At 43.5% G+C, this 25,387-nt stretch overlaps 1 protein-coding gene across 2 annotated transcripts; it reads right to left on the bottom strand.

The window, feature by feature from the left end:
* Positions 1-223: 223 nt before the first annotated feature.
* On the bottom strand, positions 224-20,477 carry THOC1 (THO complex 1). Of its 2 annotated transcripts, NM_001321609.2 has the most exon segments (23): positions 224-608; positions 2,487-2,565; positions 3,971-4,118; positions 4,423-4,506; positions 7,417-7,482; positions 7,740-7,752; positions 7,754-7,836; positions 8,277-8,300; positions 9,185-9,255; positions 9,856-9,906; positions 10,096-10,162; positions 11,995-12,095; positions 13,141-13,272; positions 14,361-14,469; positions 15,012-15,085; positions 15,446-15,528; positions 15,815-15,910; positions 16,432-16,480; positions 17,571-17,689; positions 18,547-18,613; positions 19,904-19,964; positions 20,058-20,131; positions 20,400-20,477. In NM_001321609.2, coding segments are annotated over 23 exon segments (1,995 nt in total). In that variant the 5' UTR covers positions 20,448-20,477; the 3' UTR covers positions 224-312.
* Between the last annotated feature and the right edge of the window lie 4,910 nt (positions 20,478-25,387).

Genomic DNA, 25,387 nt, shown 5'->3' with positions numbered 1-25,387 from the left:
TCTGTGCTCTAGAGCTGCCAACACCCACAGGAGGATGTAGGAGTCATGCTTCTTGAGCCCTACCCTGAGCAACCCCCACACTGCCCTGCCAGTCTCCAGCCTCCCTTTTCCCATTTCCATCATCTCTGATGAAGCATGCAAAGGATGAATAATTATTTCCTCAGAAAACAGGGGAAACTGATGAATATTACAAAAAGGGTTTATTGTTTTTTTTTTTTTTTTTCCCCACGTGAGATACCTATCAAAGACCTGCTCCTAGTACCAAGCTATCGAGGGCACCACCATTACCTCACCAAGAAGGGAGGCAGCACGCTAGCTGCTGCTGTCGGTGTCATTGGTCAGGCTCTCGGCGAGGTCCCCCAGCCCCGCTTTGCTCAGCGCGGTGATCAGGTTCTCCGGTGTGGCGTGTGCGCCCTCCTGGTCCTGCCAGGCAACCAGCAGCTGCTTGGCTCTCATCTTCACGTCGTCACTATCCGCCTCGATCTGACGGATGTCGGAATCCTTCATTTCCAAGTAGGGGGCCAAAGCCCTCCAGTGCTCCCCCAGCCTGATGGCAAATGCCTCCATTTGTTCCCCCGTCATGGGTTTGTCCCGTTGTACCTCTGGACCTGGAGGAAAAGAAGCACAGCGAGAGTCAGGGAGCGTCTCGAGTGGATACTGTGATCCCTCCCTGGGCTGCCCTGCTCTGAACCTCTGATTATTTCATCCGCAACAGTCTGACAGCCCCTTCAGTGAACCTTGAAAAGCTGCTCAGCAGCACAGGCTTCATACAGCTGCACCACTTGGCTTTCAAGCAGAACGTCCCTTATTGGTCACTGCATTGAAGTAGAGCCTGCTTGACTGAGGGAGAACTGCTGAAGTCTTACGTATGTCAGAGCTGCCCCTGCCAAGTGAAAGCAGGGATCTGTACAGGGCGCCTGCACGTGGCACTACGTGAGTCAGCCGCAGTGGCACAGCATGCTGAACCTCAACACAACTTTACACACCTAACCCAGGTTATGCTGTGTTGATTTGCAAAGAGCGGCTAAGGAGCCTCAGGGCAGAGTGGGGACAGCTTCAGTGTGCACTCAGTCAGTCCTCTAAGGACTTCTCTCATTCCAGCATCACAGCAACAACCCTCATTCCTGTGCTCTGCTGAGAAGCCAAGTGACCACACAAGCAAATTACCGATCAGCAGCTCATCGTGGGTTACAACCTATGGTTTGCCACTGATGGTTATTTTACTTTCAAAGAAAAACCATGTAATGACCCAATTATTTAGGCACGGGAAGTCAGCATATTCCTGATCTTAATGAGCAGCTCAACCTCGTGCCACCTGAACAGTGAGTGGGCACAGACTGAGCTCCAGCTCCTCACAGTGCTAAGTGTGGACTTAGCTCACTGATCCGAGCTAAACCCACTAAACCCAGGGGAAAGATCCAAGGAGCACGAAGGACACAAGAACAAAAAGCACCCAGATCACTTCCATTAGCCACTTCCATTAACACGCCACGCAGACCACAGTCTTTGCTTTAAGACAACATTCAAAGAAAGATGTAAACTCAACACAGTGAAACTCGGTTGGTGGATTCAGGCAGCATTAGGTCCAAGAGAACTCCACTACCAGCACGAAGACTGGAAATGAAGCCAGGGGCTGATGGAGGAGGCAACAGAAGTGACATGGACAAAGGCCCACCGGCAGCTCTCCAGCAACAAAAATCTCTCAACCAACTCCTGAGGCCCTCGGGTGGGAGCCCCCCGCCCTGCACACCCCTCCTGCCTGCACTGGGGACAAGAGCTCACAGACAGGGGTACAGAGCACAAGGGAGAAGGCACTACAAGATGAAGGCACGAATGAGGATGGAGGAAGCAGTTCACAGACACACGAGATGGGAGGAAACGTGAGAGCACAACAGCCAAGGTTATGGGCAAGAGGCAAAAAGGAAGGGGTTGGCTCATGGAGGGGAACGAGAGATGGCGTTTGTCAGGAAGGCTCCTGTCTCCTCCATCAGAGAAGCTTTTGCCTTTAAATGAAGATGAAGTAAAGATACGAGAAGAGGGATAGATCTGTTTCTCCAAGTCTCATAACTACATACCCAGCTTTAGGGAGGCCCTCACCCATGGCATCTAAAGGGCAGAAAGAAGAGGAAAGGTGCAGAGGAACGCTCGGGGAGGTTTGTACACAGCGGTACGGACCCTTCAGCTACAACTGCCCAGCAGTTCTGTCAACACACACCTCGCAGCTCAAACGGAGGAAGAGGCTCCTAACAAAAACACCTCTCCAACTCGGACACGTCAGCCACTGTCAGCACTGCTGGGCATGAGACCGAGGGGTGCTGCAGCTGTGTAAGCTGGGGAGGCCACATTATGTGGTACGAATGAGGGCACAAGTGAGGAGTGCCAGGGCAACCACGAGCGGTAACCCTCAGAAGAAACTACCATTAAACACAGCTTCTACTCTACGCATCGAGAGAACTGTGAAAATACTAAGAACATGCAAACCTTACTTTCATTGTTCTCCTTTAATAAAGCATCATTATCTTCCTCATCTTCATCTTCGCCTGTTTTTATTTCTTCAGAAGGAGGCTACAATGAGAGAACTAAACATCATTGGATGAATTTTGTGTTTAAAGAAATTTTACAGCTCTACGATGGTGCCCGGCACGTGTGTTAGAATGGAAAATCCAACATGAGCCCACAGTGAGGATTAAAACTCTCCCACAGCCCTTTGTATCCAGCGGTGATAATACAACACTGTATTAATTACAAAACCTAACAAAGGTCCTGCTGACTTCACAGGATTCTCTCTGTTCTTTCCAACTGACTACTACAAGGGCATGGCATATATTGCTTATTACTTTCTTTAGAACAAACAAGTGAAAACGTGAAAAATTCAAACCCCAGAATCTTCTTTAAGCCTACAGCACTGGGAAACTTATTTCCTTCCTCTCTTAAGAATTCCTCAACTTCTCTGTACTGTCAAACTCCCCAGTAGACAATTACAGGTGGCAAACATGGAAGCAAACAGCAGATTCCTCACTCTCTGAGTAAGCTATAGATCAGACAAGACGAACAAAAGGTTCCTTTGTTTCTACATTTCAATCACAGGCCTTGTCCAGGTATTTGTTTCCTGCCATAACACCTGCTACATGACAGGAGGAGCAGCAGAAATGCTGCATCGAGGGCCTGTTTAATAGCTCTCCCTTCCCAGTACTTCTCCAAAACCACTTTTAGCATCCAGTTAGCTCGGATGGCCAAACAAACAAGAAAGCTATATATTACAAACCAACCGTTACACCTCAGTCATTTTACTTTGCAGACAAGAAAGGTCTCACGTATAGAACCATGGGTTTATATCCATACGGAATTGCTGGGTTGTGCTAACATCCCCCTCCCCAGCATTAGCCTTCCTTACCACTGCGTACAGAGTAACCTGAGAGACCCCTAAGGGTCGTCGCCTCAAATCTGCACTGTTGAACATGCAAAGAGACAACGCCTTTGGACTTACAGCTCTACCAGTTCTACCTTTCTTTACATGTACTAACAGTCAGGGGGCTGCCAGAAGAACTTTGGTAAGCTTTGTTACAATGGTCTCCCACAGTATCCTCAGCTGCATCCTCTGCCCTTCGCTGCAGGCAGCTGTATCCTCCACAGAAGTGGTTTGCACCGCAACACTGAGCCCAAGCAGCTCAGCACAAACATTCCTGTCTAGCAGCTCCGCAATGGGTGCAGAAGCACTTGGATCACCACAGCTGTTTGTTCACAGAACAGAAGGCAGAGCTCAGCAGTTAAGCTGTTAGACAGCGCCATCTGAAATGGAACGTTACCCTCATAGATTAAATCAATTTTCGTTGCAATTTTTCCTTTACTGTACAAACTTTTTTCTTGCTTTTTTTCCCCATGTACCAAATGGACTGCAGAAAGAGACAAACAGGAAGTCAAATTAATTCATTTATTATTATCATTATTATTATAGGATAATACCACTTACAGGCAGCTCCTTGGCTAGTTTGATTACCATGTTTTCTAGATATTCTGGTAAGCTCTTGAATTGTTGATTTGTTGGCTGGAAGAAATGGGGGCTTCTGCGTGCCAGTAGTCTTAGTGCTCTCCATCCATAGTTTGAGTTGTTCACAGCCCTGCAACGAACACAAATCCAACTGGTAACAGTCTGTCATGTATAAAAGGACAAAAAGATCTCAGTAATTTCCTAATTATGTAGTTATTCTGTCCAAACCTATAAAGACTCGTCTATTGGCGACCCTGCACATAGCAGGGGGGTTGAAACTAGATGATCATTATGGTCCTTTTCAACCCAGGCCATTCTATGATTAATAGACTTCAACACCAATGTGAAGTACCACAGAAAACTGTTTGTTTTCTTTAGCAATCCAAACACGAAGGACATGAAAATGAAGTGAAACAAAACAAAGGCCCACATACTTGTACTTATTTTCAACCATGTTTTCCGGATCTGCTTGTTCAATAGCTTCTTCAAAGAATTCTTCCAGTGTTGGCATATATTCCCTAAAAAATAAAATATGGAGCTTAATATTACTTGCATATTACTCTAAAATAAGTGTTTTTCAGTTTCTTCATAAACATCTGCCTATTATACACACTTAGCCCTTTTGCCATATGGAAAGGTGAATCATAGAATTGCTCGGTGGTTTGGGCTGAAAGGGACCTCAAAGCCCCCCCCAGTCCCACCCCTTGCCGCAGGCAGGGCTGCCACCCAGCAGCTCAGCTGCCCAGGGCCCCATCCAACCTGGCCTTGAGCCCTCCAGGGATGGAGCACCACAGCTTCTCTGGGCAGCTGTGCCAGCGCCTCACCAACCTCTGAGTGAAGCATTTCTTCCTGACATTTCACCTAAATCTCCCCTCTTTTAGTTTAAAGCCACCCCCCACCTCCCCTTGTCCTATCACTATCTAAAATGTTGGTCACCATCCTGCTTATAAGCTGCCTTCACACTGATATCCTAAAGCATGTTTGGTGACAAAGGAATACAGGACAAGACATGACTTCCGGCAAACAGACTTTTGTAAAGTATCTGTAACAACTGGCTGGCTGTATTTGAGACGTGCTCTCACATGCACAGCTCACACTCAGGAATCTAAAACGGCTGCTTCACCTGGTATGACTTGATAGGATAGGGTAAACAAACACGGTCTCCTCCTCTATACACATGCAGTCACTCCAGTTTCACTTGCAACCACAGAAAGCTAGAGTGCTCTCCCTACTCAATTTCAATTATTTACGGTCACTGTGCTGTACTCAGAAGGCCCTTGACAGGTTGGCAGGATTGGCTGACAGGAAACTCATAAAGATCAATAAAGGGAAGTGTGAAGCTCCACCTCTGGATAGGAACAACCCCAGGCACCGGGACATGCTGAGGGATGCCCAGCTGCAAAGCAGCTCTGCACAAAAGGTCTTGGTGGCAAGGAAGGCAAATGTGAGCCAGCAGGGTGAGCTTCTGGCCAAGAAGGGTGGCAGCACCTCAGGCTGCCAACAGGCCAGGGGAGATGATGTCTCCCTTCTGCTCAGCACCGCTAATACAAATCTGGAATGCTGTGTCCAGTCCTGGGCTCACTGTACAAGAGATGCGGGCCCATGCAAAAAGCTGTGCATGGATGGGAACGTCTGACATGCAAGGGGAAGCTCAGGGAACAGGAAATTCCATGTAAGCATAAAAAGCTGAAAGAAAAAAAAGAAATCCTAAGCAAAAAACCACAATCCACAAACAAAGAAACTTTTCTGTGAGAGTGCTCAAGCTCTGGAAGATGCTGCTCACAGGCTGCGTCATGGAGAGACATTCAAAGCCTGACTAGAGAGGGTTCTGAGCAGCCTGCTCTAGCTGAGCAAGGGGTTGGACCTCTTCTCCAGAGGTCCCTCTCAACTTCAGCTCTTCTGTGATAATGTGATTTAAGACAGTATCTGTGCTTCCTAGGGGATATACTAAAAGGGCAGCTGATATTTCTGTTCTTGGAATAGTTCCAGCAGTTGCTTCTGTAAGATATTCAAACTAACATATAAGGAACCATGATCAGAGAGATGTAACAAGAGGAATAATATTCACATTATTAGACATCTGCTGCTTTGAAGGCTACAAGCTTACTGAGAGCTGTAAATTACTGTGGGTCAAGATTATCAGTGGTACAAAGCAGACCCACCATCTGTATTTCTGCTGTCTACTACTTGATAGAGATACATCTGCTTCTACACCAGACCCTAGTGATCAGTCAGGGAGGAAGAAAAATAAATGAAAGGGAGAAAAAAGAGCACTGGCACATTTAAGGGTACTACTACTGACTACTGGAACAAAAGCTAGCATCTCAAAAACCCATCTCATTTGAGCCCTACTGTATTTGGCACTATGCAAAAACTTAAAACACGCATTTTATCCCAAGAACAGCTACCTAAAAGGAAGGCACGTAAAGCAGGATTATGCCATTTTGATGAAGACCAGAGAGCAAAAAGCTACAGTGCCTTGACAATGTCAAGCCACAGGGCCCATAATAAAACTTGGAAGTGAATCTCGACTCCCTGGGACCTGTTCCTTCCTGTTAACCACAGCATGCATTTGCCTATGTGGTTTTGTTGTTGTTACTTTGCTTTGTTTTTCTCCCTCCTCTTCACGCACGAGCAATCAGAAGCTTAGGTTCCAAGCTCAACTCCTTCAGCCTCTGAGCTCCTATGGGCCCTCCTGCGTATCTTAGCCTCACAAGAAGGGAAGGCGCCTTCTCAAGGCAGCTCTCAACCTCTGGAGAAGCTGTTCCTCCATTCAGGATGCCTGCCAGATAGCTCCTCTCCACAGGCACATACAGCCTTTTAGGATGATACCAGCAAAGCCCTCTTTGGAAAAGAAATGGAACAGTTCCCAAACTTTCACATCAGCACAAAAGGGAATTAAGCGCTCTCTAACAAGCACACAGTTAAGCAAAAGGATATTCTCAGTACTTCCTACAATTGTACAAGCAGAAAGGATAGCTAATAACTGCATTTTGTTACATCTGCACCACTAGTAGATGTGATATGTGTTGAAGCACTTCATCTGATCTGATATCGCTCAAAACATATGCCTACCTAAAAATCTGCTAACTTTGTTAGAGCCAGACTTGGCAATCTTCCTTATCGTATTAAGGTGCTTAATTATACAATCACCTGATACAAAAATGAGACTTTCCATCTGTTTTATTAGCTCAGATTTTACTAAGCAATGAAAATCACTGACAACATAAACACCAGTCAATTAAACTAGTGTTTTGTAGGAATACTTCAAGACAGAGATGCATGCAAGAACCTTCTCGCAACGCACAGCGACATGGCATACTGTGTATGATAAACACTTTCCTTATGTAGCACTGCAATAACTAATTCTGTACATATCCAAGTGCTGGAGGTTGGCTTTAGACAATGACACGCCATTTCTCACCTACCTGCTCTCAGATTTACAAGCTTCCATGTTATCAGGACATAAATTCCAAAGTCGGGTCAGTTCCTCACTGAAAAAGCGAACCACAGACACACATTAAACTCCACATTCATCATTTAGCATTCCACATCCCATTAGTCAACGAACACAGACACACAAAACAGTGCTATAGAAATTCTCATCCCAGTCTTTACACTAAAGCACGTGATAGAAGGTTTGTACTACAAACACGGTAGGAACTAACAGAAGAGATACCACAGAAACCCTATAAGAAAGAAACAAACAGAAGAAAAAACACCAAAACAAGAGGAAAAAAAACCAACATACTTCCCCATGAGGATTTTTTTTGTTTGGTCCCTTTCCTAAGAAGTCCTCTGGAGCTGGCCTCTTTCTTGCAGGCCTCATTGGCTTGGAATCAGGAGGCCTACAGAAAAACAAGCAAACAAACAAACGAGGTGCTCTTTAAGATCAAACCAGTAATATTTAAGAAAAAGAAAAATTACATTATTTCATTTCAGACAGCTTTGAGTTAAATCACAATGAAAGTATTCAGAAGGACGGGGATTATCAGAGTGGAAAGAGAGAAGGGGAAAGAAGAGGATGGGGAACGTAAAGTAGGGGAGTAAGGAAAAAGATTTGCCATACACCGAGATCAGTTAACTCACAAAAGTAAAGGCTTATCAGAGTCCCGATACAGAGAAAGAAGCAAATCACATTTACTCCAGCAGCACATACTAAGTGCGATCTACTCTGCTGCTGGGATCGTCTGCACTATGACTGCAAGTTCTCCTTCCCCAGCTGCACCTGATTTCATGGGATCAGAGAATGGAGATCCCAAATCACTGAGGTTAGGGTAAGACCTACCCAAGCTGAAACTCTGGCTGAGATCTAAAGAAGGAGACAGAACATTTATAAATAAGTCAAATTTCAAAACTTTACTTTTCCCCTTCCCCCCCCCCCCAACAGTAACTTCTCTTTTCTCACCGCCCCCCACCCCGTTTTTGCAACTGGCTGAAGCCAGGAAGAGAGGGCTCCACCTGAGCCCTCCACGAAAGGAAATTTGCAAAGAGGTGGTGACTGGGCTCACCACCCTCACCAAAACGGGGCTGTGGCAGTGGGTAGAAGGCATAGGGATGGAAGGGAGATGTTTCGGCCACCACCTCACAGTAGTCAAGTAGACATATGGAGACTAAGTTGAAGTTTGGCACTAGTTAGTAACTAACGACACAGGAAATCTTTTGATGGTTATTGCCACCTAATCATAGCTTCCTTTCAGCTAAGTGATCACCACTAAGTGGAAAACCTCGTCAATAAAGGTACATAAGAGGAAAACTGTAACACAAAATTCCAGGCTTGCTACCCTATTAAAGCCATAGTGCCCGTGGCTCCTGTAGAGGCAATCCATACTGGTATTTGCACAAGGCATTAACTTATTCATCCTAGCACCTTCCAAAGGCAGGAAGGGAGACAACACTATCCAGCCTCCCCAGTCACGGGATGCTTGGTGTTGAGAGGACAAAATGCTGCCACGAGACAATGAGGAATGCCTTCCTGAGACCCACGTATGCATCACCATCTCTTCATTAGTAAAGTGAAGCCTTATGACTTTTGACAGACATCTAAGAGCGTTTTGCACACACAGAAGGGACATCCAACTACAATAATGTCACGGTTCTCTGATTCATTAAGTTAATAGATGCTGTGGATAAACATTCTAAAGCTGAGCCACCATTTCAAGTAAGCAGCAAGTTTCTACTTAGTAAGAGACGTACCTTTCTTTCACAAAGCTTGGGCAGCCTTCGTTTTTCCACGAATTCCAGTTTTCTTCAGTATTTAATATATGCTGGAGAAACAGAACATTCCACATTATTAGGATCATAATTACCTTACAATTTGGCCCCATGAGTTTTAACTTAGCTATTGTAACTAAAGGAAAAACTGATTCAGTGCATTTCAGTCACAACTTTGAAGGTCGACAGCATAATCTTAGGCAGCGTTTTGTTTATTCAAAAACAGTGCACTTCCACTCTTCAATGACCATGGAAAAGGCTTTCTTCTGTGAACAAATAGAGGTACCCAAAGTAGAATTAAAAACAGAAAGCAAGAAGTTAAATAGAAAAAACAATTCCACTTGTGTCTTATTCCCAGGTCTTTGGACACAGCGTTCCTTCTTGTAAAGATCCCATCAGTATCTCATGTATGCATACAAGCACATACATGCACATTTCCACTTCTCCCCAGGAGAAACAGGAAATGCACACTCATGAAAACATGGGGAGAATGTGGCTACAAAACAGAAAGATGCTATGAGATCTTCTTTAGTGGGGTAAGATAAAAAGTCTCCCAGACATTACATCTGTGCTCCAAAAGCCAGTTTAAACCAATACAGGCTTTTCACTCCTTACACTCAGAGTTAGGTTCAGACATGCACCAAAGTACTGACCTCTACCATTTTTGAGAATCTTTCCCCATCTGGAGGATTTTCGGAAAGAAGCTACAGTGGGGAGAGGAAAAAGAAAGAAAAGTTAACTTACTGCATTGTTATTTATGGCAGAATACTTAGGGAAAAAAAACAACAAAGAAAATGGTGGGTTTTCTTGCTTTAAGGGTCACTGACATAACATTACATGAGAGAATTACTTTGTCCATGCAAATGTTTTATAGAAGTACCTACTGTACCAACCTGGTAAACTGCTTTTGTAGTATCTTCAATCCAAAGAGACTGCTCATCTGTTAGAACATAGTTTGAACTGGAAAAAAAATAAAATCATTTACATCACATGCAGAGTTGGAGGAGTTGACAAAAGACCTTTGAATATGCACTAATCCAGTCCCATGAGCTGACCACCCTTTGGTTTGTGGAGTTAATGAGGGGGGCTCGTACCGTCAGGTTTAACTTCATGCAAAAGGAAGTCCATTTGTGTGACTGATGATAACAATCAGTAAGTGGAAGTGAAAGCAATACAGAGAGATTAATATAATATCCAGGATATCATAGAATCACAGAATGGCCTGGGTTGAAAAGGACCACAATGATCATCCAGTTTCAACCCCCTGCTATGTGCAGGGTCGCCAACCACCAGACCAGGCTGCCCAGAGCCACATCCAGCCTGGCCTTGAATGCCTCCAGGGATGGGGCATCCACAACCTCCTTGGGCAACCTGTTCCAGTGCGTCACCACCCTCTGTGTGGAAAAACTTCCTCCTAATATCCAACCTACACCTCCCCTGTCTCAGTTTAAAACCATTCCCCCTTGTGCTATCACTGGGATATTGCTTATTTCATTTTCTAGATGGATTTTTTTTTTAACTAACTGAACATCAGATGGTTTTGATTCAAGAATAATCCATGCCATTTACATGCATTAAAAGCAAACCAGATTTGCACAAAGCACTAGTTACCTTAAATGGCAAATATAAACATGATTAATGGTTAATCCAGTAACATGAAGAAGGCCATTAGAACTAGTTTCAATCTGTTAATAGGATTTCTTTAAAAAAAAAAAAAGATCTTTTTTAAGGAAGGGAATAATTTGTATTATCTTACAACATCTGCAACAAGTGTTACATGATGCCATTTATATATCGAATTATCCTTGACTGCTGACAAGGGAGTCCTTCAGTGCACTATTTAATGAGTTGTCACTGAAATGACCAATTATTGCCTCCACTGGACTGAAGTGCAATTCAGGATACCTGAATCCTATTCCTACCCTGCCCCTGGCTTGCATTTGTACATAATTTATAGAATGAAGATAATGAGACTAATCTAGCTTGAGAAGTTATCTGAGAGGTGTTTCTAAAGGGCAGTGTATCACAGCTGAAAGACAACTTCCTTAAACATTCACCTTCATGCACACATATGGCCAACACAACACGAACATACAGGTATGTTTTTCATCAGCGTCCATTCGAGTGTGGAGTAGAAAAAGACAGGGCTTTGTTCTGACTGACGGGTCAGTTAATAAAAGCAATAATGGCCATGGTTATTATTGCTATTTTAATGGCCATGGTTATTATTGCTATTTTAAACAGAATTCTTTAGTGCATTAGGAAAAAAACAGATCAGCAAACAACATCACAAGAAGACTGCAGAGCTGGTTATATATACGGAATCCATTCTGAACCTATAGGCAGGTTACACTACTACCAGTAGCTTACTGATACCAGAGAAAGAATCTCTTGGTTAGCAGTCACCTTAAACAAGTCCTGGTGGTCGCTGCTTTTCTGAGACCCCACTCAACTCATTAAACCTGGCAGAAAACTAACTCTGCAAAGACAAGTAGATGTATTTTTTTGCTAGCTTAGTAAGCTGCACAAACTTTAGACAACCTAACAAACACCAGAGGTGCTGGAAGAGAGGGTATGAAATCACGCTAAGAGGAGCACAGGAAGGTAGGAGTGAGACCACCCCCATCCTGCTGTAAAGTAACTGCAGTCAGTTTTCATTTACCAATGCAAGGTTCCACAGACTTCACAAGAACCTTGGAACGAACAGATGTAAGCTCGTCTAAAACATTTTGGTTTATTTAACTCTGACACCTTAGCTCCCCAATCTCAAGACACAAATATTTTCGTATTACCTTTTAAATTTGACCTGTCCCTTCAGATACTGAAATAGTATTAGATACTGCAACAAGATGTGACGGCGGAAGTTACTGTCACTCAGCTGTAAATCCATCAGCTAGGCAAAAACAGAAGAATTACACATATTTTAAAGACATGCATTAACTGACAAAACATACAAAAATCCAACAATCCATCCAAATTCTTAGTAGCTGAAGGACAGCTTGCTTCCTTTTCCTCTGAACAACATAAGTTGTTGGCTACTACAACATGAGGACTTGGCTACCACAGAATGGTTCACTCATCAACACCCGCACACTGACACTGCTGGGTTTCTGCCCCATGGGCTGCAACTTGACAGCTCATACAAAGAGAACACTGAAGATTCTCTTTCCTTAAAGACTTTTGACTTACGTGCTTATTTAGCAATCAGTTCTATACCACATTATGATTAAATTGTTGACACACAAGCCAAAGGTTTGTGAGCCCCTTCTCCTCTTTTCTATTCCAGAAAGAGAAAACTCATTTTGCACTGAGACTTGCTTTCTGTCATCCACTAATATACGTCTGTAGAAGTTAAAGATACAGATTACTCCAAACCAAAGACAAACATTTTAGGATTTAATCTGATAGTGCTGTATTTTTGAGTTAACTCTGACGGAGTTGAAAACTCTCAATATCATTTTCAAAGCAATTTGAAAGAAGACTGTTAAGAGGCAGGAAATGGGGTTAACACATCATCAGTCAAGTTTAGAAAATATTATAGTGGTGTTTTTAAATGCCTTTACATCAGCTCTTCTTTCAACATCCTTTTTTAAAACGTAACAAAACACATCAAACAATAAACAAATCAGAGCTTTCCTGGAATAAGCAGACTCTTATTCCAGAAACATTAGTCCCCATATCATAAACTAAGAGGGAGTCCAGAATGAAAATAAAACGAATTTAAAAGACGCAGAAGAAATTTATCTTAATTAACAACGTGGTGAAATAATGCAATGAGGTACTTTGAGAAACTGTGGAGACCTCCGTAACCCAACTGGACACAGCGCAGATCAAAGCCTGCTCCAGCTGAGAGCTCTGAGCAGGGGGTTTAACTGGATTCTCTTTCCAGGTTCCCTTCAACCTCCCCTCGCCTGACTGTGAGCCAGGAGATGCCGTACCTTTTCACTGGTCAGGAACTTGGCAAAGTACACGTGTTCTCCACCTGTTTTTAGCTCTTCCAACTTCTTTCGGGAAGCCTGCGTGTCGTCCAATTTGTAACTTTTGAAAACAGCCAAAACTTCTTCTGAGTACTACAAAACAGTTATTTACCACAGGAAGAAGAATTGCGTTAGAATACTGTAAGAGCCTTAGTGCCAAGCGAATAAAAACATTTATAAATCTGCTATAAGGCTGCCAAAACAACACCTTTAAAATGTACCAATGAAAACATGTTATGTGTGAACAACGCATAAATGCTTTCTTGAGAGATGTTATGAAGAAAAAAAGGTTTACGTGATGATAGTGCTTACATCCAAACACCATTAAAGATGTTCAGAATATATACAAGCAAAGGTAAAATAAGTTAGAGTTAAGCTTGCACTCCTGCTCTTCAAAATCAATTCAGAGCCTTAAAACTGAAGAAAATCTGTCAGTAAAAGTCATGTGGAAGACTTCAACCTTATCTTCATTCTCTCAATCATGGTTTTCTCATTATTTTGGTTTTTTTTTGTTAAAGCTGAGAAGGTAGGCTTTATTAACCAGATTCACATCAGGATGTCCGTGCAGCTGTTACCTCCTATTTCCAGAATACAGAGAATGAAGATTAGGAAAAAAAGAAAAAAAGAAAAGTGAGCTTCTTACTATGAAATAGAAACTGACTGACCAAGCGTGAAGAAATATGTTATCTTTGCAATAAATCATCCTCAGTCTTCATCGTAAGCAAAACTGAAACAGCTGGCTGAAGGGGACCCTCGGGTCATTGCTTCTATAGAGATCTGTTTCATTAGAATCTTGTCGATTTTAGGATTCTAGTGGGATTAATATTCAAAAATAATCAATATTCCAAAGTTCAGACTTAGGATTAGGTAGAGCTACTTTTCTTATTATGAGATAAAAGAAGTTCTGCTTTTTGCAAGCGATTAATAACAAAAAAGGTACCTCTGACAGCACTGCATATCAAGTGCTTCTGTAATTGTCTTCTGAAAATTTTATTAGAGGATTTACTCTGCATCTTAATATGCTGCTCACTGTCCAAAGGCTCACTTTAAAACGCAGCAAAATGCACTTACTTCCTCATGCGCTATCGTTTTCAATACCTTCTGTCGTTATGCTCACTTTCCATCACAGAAACAGTGATTTTTACATAGGATGTGTCGTTGAAAGCACGCAGATGCATTACCTTAAGGAAAGTTTTCCATGAGACTTTCTCATAGCACTGCACAGGATTTCTAAAGTAGTCCTGAAGCGACCAGAATTTTCTATATAGGTTATAATCTATTGGAATGGAACTGGAAAAAAATAGAAAACAACAGAAAATCCCAACGGTAATTAAAATCTATACTGAAAACATTATATGCAATTGAAGTCCACTCAGGAATGTACAATCCTAGAAAATATTGTTCATTTTGTAAGTGAAATAATGAAGTCAACAGTGAATCCTGTTGAGAAGTCTGTAAATCCAGATTTGTCCCTAAGAGAATCTTCCATGCAGTCTGTTACTTCTTCACAATAAAGGCACAAACAGTGAAGCAAAAGCAATCCTAAGAGTTTTACACTGTGTGGGGAATGAAGAGGAGCACAGTCTTGTTCTGAAGCACACACAGAGTTTACTCATTATCTCTAAGCACAAGTTCTGCCAAGGAATTTGGGCTCACTGTGAAAGAAAACTAGTCAGGGGATGTACCATCTTCAGCCTGTAGGTTTCTTTCCAACCCCAGGCAATTTCCACTTAAAAGAAATTAAGTGCTCGTTTCTATCTAAAGAGGACAAGAAATAAGAATCCTTTCACTTCATAAAATTAATTCAACTTTTAGAATTGTTATAAACTCACCAACTTGTTGGTGCTTCATCATCTCCCATCTCACCTTCTTCTACGTCCATTCCTTCATCTCTTTCCTCTGAGTGCTAACAGGGAAAGATAATTAAAACTAAATGTAAGTGCCGCTATAATTGATGTATATTTTCCACAGGAAAACGGCTGTAGGAAAATCTCTCGCCTCTGTAGGCTGTAGGGAAAACTTATTGTAAGGAACAGTTCCTGTCTCTCACAATCTAATGAACCTTTGTCCCCCTCAAAGTCTGCACAGCTTACTGTACTGACAAATGTGTCCATTACAAGAATCAGCAGCTTGGTCTGGAAGAACAACAACTGAATGAGAAACATACAGTTCTGAATAGCACGCAGAGCAGTAAGACTGTTTGCACAGAAATGTACACAGAACTGTTTTCTGCAGAGTGAGTGAATAACGACGTAGGAATTCTCACCTTCTGCCCAAGGGTGCTCTCATGTTCATTGGTATTGAAAACAGTCACATTTTCCAGGTTAAACTGACTCTGCAAGTTCAGTCCTGTGGAAAACAGAGGGTCAGTCTAGAGGCTGTGAATTTTTAAGTCTGTTCTTTTAGTTGGCTGTTTATGAGATACTTCTATCAAATTCTCAGAAAGAGTATTTTAAACCTACGTCTGAAACGACAACAAACGAAAGCCACTTCCAATAGTAAGGGTAGAAGAAATAAAATACAAATGCAAAGAGATTTTCACTGCCTGGGTTTGGTCTGCAGCTATCATAGGCTTATCACGCGACAAAGAGTAATACACTGAACCTTCAAGTGTGATGAAATGGAAAAATCTTACCTGACTTTTCAGACAGAGGAAACAACCTAGCCAAGAACAGCTGAATTCTTCCACAAAAGACCGTGTTTTGTGATTTAGACAATCTCCTGAGAAGGTCTAAATGTTGCAAAAAGCAAAGAATATTAGTATGTGTCTTGCTTCCGATTTTTCACACATTAGAACTTCAGTTTTTTTTCATTCCAAGTCCCACTTAACTAACAAAAAGAAGCTATGATTTGTAAATTTAAATATTAGTAACTTCCTCCAATTAGCCACAGTTTTCCCAGATACACTCAATCTGTTCTATGACTTCCTGCAATGCTGAAGAAAGATGAGTTCAAACAAATCCTCCTCATGTATTTCCTCTGATAGGGGCCCTGTCTTTGCTGAGAAATAAATACGTATCTGATGTTCTTCCATAACTGCCTCCACTGATGAAGAGGATCTCTCTCAGGTAAGAATGACTTTTATATTAATCAACAATATTCATGAATAACTGCTAAGATGACTGATCTGCTTTTTACCTTTATCGCTTATTGAACAAATCTGCGTGTACATTAAATTACTGAACTCACTTTCACTCACTTTCGGGGAGTTCTTTGATTCTCAACCATCACCCAGGCAAAACTAAAACTCACCATTGCACATCCGTAGCAAGTAGTTTTTCCCTGCAGAATAGAACATGTTCTGAAATGGAGAAAAGGTGTTTCGATCAGCAAGAGATAGCAAAACTTTTTGGAGCAGGTTTTAATTCAGTTATACGCCACGAGTTCAAAAAGCCAACATTAAACAAAGAGTCCCACGAATCTCAAGAAAGCACGAAATGCAAAATTTAAATCATTTAAATTCATATAAAACAAACCAAAAACAACAACCAAACAAAAATCGCACACATGACAACGCATTGCAAGAGTAGGATCCACTTTTTCCCCTCAAACACACTAATTTTTTTACACTCATTGCCTTTATTCTTTCACATGTTACTTCTATGCATATATGAAGAGCAATGCATAAAAGGTTTTGAGTGTTCATGGAATTAGTCATTTGGCAGTGGGAGAAAGAAAATAGGAATTACTTTAAATAATAATAAGAAACAGTTTATGAATACACTTGAGAGAACGTTATCTGAAATACAACAGCCTGTGCCTATGGAAGTGGTCAAGAAATGCAAGCAGGCTCAGACTTCTGCCTGAGACCCTCAATTCCCTCTTCAATTCGCACTGCCTGCAGCACAGGAAGCTGAACAGCCTGTCACTGCAGCTCTGCTCCTGCCACAGCACAACTGCATGGCAAGAATGCAGAACCCTCACACAGGCCTCAAAACTCAGCTTGTTCAAGAGCAGAGGTATTTCAGGGCAACACATTCACAACTGCTGCAGCCTTGCATTGGAAAGATCATTAAACAAGTGCCCAAGACTTCTTCCCCTGCAAGCTGAAGAGGGAGGAATCTCCTGCAGCTGTGAGGAAGCAGCTGCCTAAGTCAAGGGAAGACATTCACAGAAACTGCATATCCCAAATAAATTTTTCACTTTCTGCAAGTGATACGTGCCACAGACAGGAGTGAGATGAGATAGAAATAGAACCATCAACATTATCATCTCTTTTATTGTTACTTTCCTGACTTCTGTTATCTGACATTTATAAGCCTGAACACAGAAAATGCTTAATGCTACTATTTTAACATAAATAGACACAAAGACCATTAAAGTCTCCTTGTAAAAATGTTTCAGGTACACAAAGACTTTGGTGTAACATCCTACTATGGACAAATACTTACTGATTTCCACGTAGCAACATTCTTCTCCACAAAAGTGAAGATTTTATCACACTGATCCAAAGGCAAGCAATCCAGAACATCTCCCAGAAGCACAAAAGGTGTCGATGCAGTGCAGATACCTATGAGGAACAGGGAATACTTTGTTCAGCAAATCAGAACAGAAATGCTATAGAACGTACGGCATTTGGCACACATGATGTTCAAAAAGAACAAAAGTTCCTACAACGCCTAACAAAAAGCTTGGGCTCAAGTATGAACTTGCACGGAAGCCATTTTTCTGTGTATACATATGCAGATGAGAGCTTTGCACTAATGTATAACAAATAATAAACTATCTATTTTAAAAATCTCAAAAGTTTTAAGCACCTCATTGCAGACTGTGGGTGAACTCTTTTAGACTTCTAAACCCGCACATCTAAGACGTCTGAGAATCTTTTTCTCAAGCTAAGCATTGCTGAAGCAGCGCTTCAAGTCTGCATGCCCACTCCCCATACCTTGGCAATGTCTGCATTCATCACAATCAGAGGTCACCTTATTCTACAGTTGATAAAGTGTGTACGTAGTTGAGCTGCACTTAATAAGACAAATGAGTATTTGAAAGGCAACGTGAACAAATGCAAGGGTGCGAGAGACTCTTCAGAAGAGATCAGCACCACAGTTTCCGACACACACAGGAAGTTATCAAAACAGACTCAATAAACATTTATAAACACTGGAGTAGTGACAGGGCAGTAGGTGGGAGAAGAGCCCAGATATTCAGCAGAACTGACGAGAAAGGTTCCAACAAATGCCATGCATATAACCAAATTCAATTACATTATATTTCATCCCTTTCAGGAAACAGACTTAACCAGCAGCCTAAGGACCACATGCTATCAAAGCCAACTGCTGAATACATCTTACCAAAAATCAAGAAATTAAATTTAAAAGCAACCCAGCAGCCCCTCAAGCTGTCAACAGATTAAAGTATGCTCACCTTCAGTGACTCCATTAATAGCAAGAGAAATAATTGCCAGCAGGTTTTCACATGGAGCTTTGTTAATCTAAACAAAAGGAGTAGCATTAAACTTCTCCACTCAGACATCAGTATACTTAATGAAATCAGAGCTCTTGTTTCCAAGCAGGCATAGTTAGAGCATATACTGATATTCAAGTTCCCAAAATTTTGGTCTGTTAAGTCAAACACATCAGTTATGTATATACAGGTCGTACTGAATGAGTAACTCAATTGCTTCCATCCCTACAACACTTTTTCTGAGCCATTTACCTCTGAATATAAGTATCCCACATTCTACCTACCAACAAGCAGTAACAACAAAAACATTCTTTGACTTCCCTCACCAACTGTATAGCAGCTTTGTTATGTGCTACAAACAGGTAGCCTGCTCCACCCCACTCCTGATGTAGAACAATGAGCTGTGGTTTTAATTCTAGGCAGAATTCCATGAGCATTACAAAGAACCACTGGAAAAGGACACGCCAGCACCTCTCAGTACAGGACAGCACTTGCAGAACACTGCCATTCTGCCCCAACTACCATCTCCTTCTGTGTTCAATCTTAATTATATAACTTCCGTGTCATTCATGATTTTAATAAGCAGTATTTCCTGATCCTATATGAAGCTGCTCAATTAATGTGTTAACTTCTTTTGATCACGAGCCAGCAGTGTGCCCCTGTGGCCACGAAGGCCAGTGGGATCCTGGGGCACACTGACAAGACCGCGGCCAGCAGTTCAAGGGAGGTAATGCTCCCCCTCTGCTCTGTTCTGCAGAGGCCACATCTGGAATACCGTGTTCGGTTCTGGGCTCCTCAGTTCAAGAAAGACAGGAAACTTCCACAGAGAGCCCAGCAGAGGGCAACAAAGATGACTGGGGGCCTGGGGCATCTCACTTAGGAGGAAAGGCTGAGACATGGGGCTGTGCAGCCTGAAGAGAAGACTGAGGTGGGATCTTAGCACTGTTTATGAATTTCTAATGGGTGGGAATCATGGAGATGGGGCCAGGCTCTTTTTGGTAGTGCCCAGCCACAGAACAAGGGACAATGGGCACAAACTACAATACAGGAAGTCCCACGTGAACATGAGGAAGAACTTCTTGACTTTGAGGGTGACGGAACACTGGAACAGGCTGCCCAGAGAGGCTGTGGAGCCTCCATCTCTGGAGGCATTCAAACCCCACCTGGATGCTTTCCTGGATGCTGGACCCTGCTGTAGGGAACTGGCTTTAGCTGGGGGCTGGACTGGATGATTTCCAGGGCTCCCTTCCAAACCCTATGACTGTGAACCCGGAGACGCAAGTTTGTTTTCTATCAGCTGATAAGCTGCAGTACTTACTATTTCCTCTTCTACAATAACTCTGAAAGCTTGATCCAGGGTACACTTCTTCTCATTTTCGCTGCAAACACAAACACCTCCCATCAGTTACCAGCACGGCTACCGGGAACGAGAACACCGACGCCGACCCGAACAGAGCACGACGGCCACTCACCTCCCGGGAATCTGATTAAAGGCGTTCAACAGCGGTTTGAGGGTTTTGTGGTGCAGAGCTTCCCTGGTGGAGATCTACCGAGACGCAAACAAACAGAAGTTACCAAACCCAGCACAAAACCAGGAGGCTGCCAACGCCGCTCCGAGGGATCGCCTCCTTCTTCCGTGTGAGGAACGCGCGGCCGCACATCGCTTCTCACACGGCGCTCCCCTCACGGCGGCCCGGAACCGGGCCCGAACCAGGCGAGGGCGGAGGCAGCGAACGGCCGAAGCTCCACACCGGCGCGGCCCGGCTCCGTGCGGCCGCCGCGGAGAAGAACCGCCGCCCTCCCGCCGAGCTCACCGTGAAGCGGTGCCGCGCCTCGGGCAGGCTGAAAAGCGGCGGCGACATCGCTCCGGCCGAGCGGCGCTCCGAGACGCGCGCTGATGACGCCATAGCGCCGTCCCGACCGCGCGGCGCGCACCTCCCTTCCCGCCTCCGCGGGCGGGCAGCGGGCGGAGCGTCGCCGCAGGGGGGCGCCTCCCTCCAGGCGCCGCGAGAGCGCCACGCGGGTACGGGGCTGCGCGATGGCGGCCGTCGCCGCGGCTCCGAGGGTCGTCGGGGACGGGCGGGGCCGTCGCGTCGCTCTCGGCTGCGCGCATACGCGGCTCTGTGAGGGCAGGCCGGGCGGGAGCGACGGGCTGAGCGCGGGGCTGAGCGCTGCGGAGCCATAGCGCGCTGCGGGCCGTCCCGTCGCGTTAGGGGCGCCGTTGCTATGTACGAACGATCGTTTCCCGTGGCCGCGTTCTGAGCGAGAGCGTTGGTGCCAGCTGGGTTACGCGAATTCATCCTTTTTGTGTGTTTGTTTTTGTCCAGTTTTCATACTAAACTTGCTGAATTCCCCCCCCCCCCCGCCCCCTCCCCTTTAATTTTCCTTTTTCCTCCTCACAGCTCTTTACTAGTCACATACTGTTTTTATGCTCCGTATCGCCATGACATCTCTGCCACTGCCCAGTTCCTGTAGCACAGGGAAGAAAAACATCCGTCCATAATCCCACTGCTATCAGAAAAGGCAAATAATTACTAACGGTATTTTATTCATCATAGTTATAGTCATTTGCTATTATTATAAAAAGTAAATAGTAAAAATCACAGAATCATTGAGGTTGAAAAAGACCACTGAGATCACCTACTCCAGCCATCAGCCCATCCCCACCATGCCGCGTCCCTCAGCGCCACACCCACACGGTCCTTGAGCACCTCCAGGGGCAGTGACTGCACCGCCTCCCTGGGCAGCCTGGGCCACTGCAGCACTGCTCTTTCTGAGAAGAAATTTCTCTTAATATCCAACCTGAACCTCCCCTGACACAACCTGAGGCCATTCCCTCTCGTCCTCTTGCTGTTACCGTTGAGAAGATGCTGACCCCCACCTCGCCACAACCTCCTTTCAGCTGAAGTGATAAGGTCTCCCCTGATTCTCCTCTAGACTGAACAATCGCAGCTCCCTCAGCCGCTCCCCATCAGCCTTGTGCTCCAGACCCCTCACAGCTTCGTTGCCCTTCTCTGGACACGCTCCAGGCCCTCGATGTTTTCCTTGTAGTGGGGGCCTAAAACTGCACACAGTACTCGAGGCACGGCCTCACTCGCGCCGAGTACAAACGCTGGAAGAACAGCGAAGGCCTATTTTTCTGCGTGCTGGTGAGTGTTCCTGCCGGCAGAGGGAAGTGTTCACCCACGCAGCATATGTTGTGAGGCATGAGTTATCATTTTGAACGAGTCACCTGCATACGCGGTGGGGCGTACTGAAAATCACCCATTCAGGCGTGGAAGGAAGTTTTTTGTAGCTCTCTATGAGGTCTTTTCACTATTTCTCATCTCTTATTTTGATAAAGCATATTATCAGATGAATAAAGCACTGCACTGAAGAAATTGTTTGAGATTATTCTAGTGTCGGCATCCCCCTCCAGAGCTGTATGAAAGAAGACCAGAGCAGAGCTCTCCAAATGGGATAAAACAAAGCGTTTACCTTTTATAAAGATAGTAAAAAGCCAATTAGAAGTGCCCTAAGGAAATACAGCCAATGTAAATCGAGTCTTTTTCAGAATACACGTATTCCTTAGGCCAGGATTGATGTTATATGTGAACAGAACAGACTGCCAGCATGCTGATAAGCAATGCAATACAACTTCTTAGTGAGTGCAACATAGAAGAAAACTTTTTTTAGTTTTCCTGGGGTAGGACAGATTAACAGGAAGAGAAAATATTACTGTTGTGACTAAATAGCCTCTGCTTTTCCTCTGTTTAGGATGCATGTTTGTTGCTTTCCTATAAATCTTGGCATCTGAGCTGAGCTGTTACTACCAATGCTGGTATATCCACAAGTGCATCCAGCAAGCTGGTTGTAGTGATTGAAGGTGTTAGCACCCCAGCAATTGCTGTGTGCCCTTGACAGAAACTACTCCTCCCACAGCAAAGCCAGCAACATAATGTTTCTGCTTGCCTCTTGTCTTTGCCACAGTGCAAACTGGAGTCTGATGGCTTTAATCCATCTTCAGGTATTTACACATGGGTCATAGAATCATATGGGATTGGGTTGGAAGGGACCTTTAAGATCATCTAGTTCCTACCCTCTTGCTATAGACAGAGGCACTTCCCTGTAGACCAGATTGCTCAAAGCCCCATCCAGCTTGGCCTTGAATGCTTCCAGGGAGGGGGCATCCACAACCTCACTGGGCAACCTGTTCCAGTGTCTCATCACTCTCACAGAAAAGAATTTCTTCCTAACATCTACTCTAAATCTACCCCCTCCAGTTTAAAACCATTTATCCTTGTCCAGTTGCTACATGCCCTTACAAAAATTCCTCTCCAGCTTTCCTGTAGGTCCCCTTCAGTTACTGGAAGGCCACTGTAAGGTCTTCCCAGAGCCTTCTCTTCTCTAGGCTGAAAAGCCCTCTCTCTCTCAGCCTGTCCTCCTAGGGGAAATGCTCCAGCTCTCTAATTATCTTTGTGGCCTTCCTCTGGACCCACTCCAACATCTTGATGTCCTTCTCATGTTGGGGGCCTCAGAACTGGATGCAGTACTCCATGTGGGATCTCATGAGAGCAGAGTAGAGGGGTAGAATTACCTCCCTTGACCTGCTGATCACACTTCTCTTGATGAAACCCAGGGTACAGTTGGCCTTCTGGGCTGCAAGTGCACATTGCCGGCTCATGTTAGATCTTTCATCAGCCAACACTCCCAAATCCTTTTTCTCTGGGCTTCTCTCCAGGACAAAATTGCTCTGCTTTAGAGATCAGAAGCTCAGTGGAGTGTGGTAACAAGTGAAATTGTGAAGGGAAGTCAGTGTCCTATGTTGACTAACAAAATGTTAGAAAACTACAGCATTGATCAGTCTGTTTTCTAGTATACGCTAAGGAAGAAGGTAAGAGGGGAAGAAAATAGTTAATATTGCTTTCTTTAAAGCTAGTGCAAACTATATCAGTTTTCAGCTCAGAATTAAAAGCTATAGCCAGCTGAAAGTCCAGATGGATGAAAGCAATTAACAAAACCAGTATATTGGAACACTGCTGTGCACTAAGGGCAATTGATGCAACAGAGATCATATTACCTTATGTCAGTAGGGTGTGTAGTTTGAATTACAAAAAGCTTCACCTAAACCAGATGCTATCTTTATGGATAAAATCCTTCCCAAGACCAAGCTGAGTTTTCATTTTAACTTCTGCTAACATTCCTGTAGAATAGATCCTCTGAAGCCTCTGTCTCTGATGGCACTAGTGTTTGGTGCTTTGCTCTCCTTCCTTTGTTGCCCTCCTTTGTGCTCAAAGAGCTCTTCTATTCAACGTTTTTCCTTCCCTGGACAGTAGTGCACAATATTCAGTAGAGAAGGACTGGGCTGAAAGGTGGGTAAATTGCCTTATTAGCTTAGGTTAAGTAGCTTATTTAGCATTTCTGAACCAGTCATGGGGTGTTGCACAAGACATAGTACTTAATTTTTATGTGGCATCCTGTCCAGCCACTTTAGTTTGTTACAGACTGTGAGATACAACTAAAGGTGCATGGACTGATGAATGAGAAACTAGACTGACACAAAAAGGAGCCCCTCAGGACATTTTAAAAAATAGTTTAGCAGTGAATTCTACCTTTTATTAGTAGGGAATAGTTTTATCCAGAGCATATGTACAACTTTTTTATATTTGTTAAATCTTACTATAATATTCTGCTGCATTTAATACTTTGTGTTTTCCCACTCAATTTCTCGGGTAAATTGCTGGGGAATGTATTCCATATGATCCCATTCTATCATGCTTATTGCAGCAGAAACGCTTCACCAATACATTTTCATGGCATTGTTCAAATAATTTGTTTAGTGTACCTAGAAAGGCTTAATTTATGTGGACTTATCTAGAAGTCTGGTAGACACAGACTTCTGTTTTACTGAAAATGGCTGATCTTCTACACTTGTCTTTCATCTGGGACATGGGGCTTAATAGAACAGTTGTCCTAGAATACTGCTGCTCTGGATGTAGGTGGAATATGGTCCCAAATGGAAATGAGTCCAGCCTATTAATGATCAAGACCAGGGTTTTGACCTTGCAGTAGAATAAAAATGGGAGTCAGTAGAAGCTGGGAGCATGGAGAGGTGTTCTTGAAGCACGCTAAAGATGCTTGTGGGTGGATTCTGCCCAAACTGGAGTCCATCATCTACACTGACGTTGATCCAATTAAACTGTGCTATTCTATCTGAGGGTGATGACCAGCCAACTCACTGTAGCTAGATACTTGCAAAAAAAACCCAGAACGGAAAGGCTCTTGTTTGTCATTGACTCTGCATGGTAGGGTAGGAAAAAGAAGAAAAAAATATTATTATTATTTTTTGTGGGGGTCACATTTCTAAAACTTTATTATTTTATTATAGTCATTGTCACAATTATAAACATACTTTTACATAAATATTACTGTTTTGGAGAAACAAAAGTCCATGAAATGTTTTCAAATAGTATTATTTGCAATCTTTAGAAATATGCTTTGAATTTGGCTTACTTATCATCGTCTGTGTGTCCCAAGTCTCACTTCGTGAAAGTGGTTACTGTATATTTCTTATTATATCTCAATGCAGAGAACAGGTCGTTTGTGTTGCCAAAGTAATTTACTAAGCTTTATAACTCTGTGTCACTGTTACTCCAGAAATCTGGCCTTTTTCAGAAGCACAGTGTCACACATCTGGCTGCTATTCACAGTAATCACGGTATCAACAGCTCCTTCCTTCAGTCAGTATTATCTTTTGGATTATATCCTAATAAAGCTACTGTGAGCTAAGCAGAAAACTTGGATTAGCATGACAGTTTTAGCT

This window comes from Gallus gallus, chromosome 2 (assembly GCF_016699485.2).
Source record: "Gallus gallus isolate bGalGal1 chromosome 2, bGalGal1.mat.broiler.GRCg7b, whole genome shotgun sequence".
NCBI lineage: Eukaryota > Metazoa > Chordata > Aves > Galliformes > Phasianidae > Gallus > Gallus gallus.
Note: the sequence above shows the minus strand (reverse complement) of the source record. Positions and strands in the feature narration are given on the sequence as shown.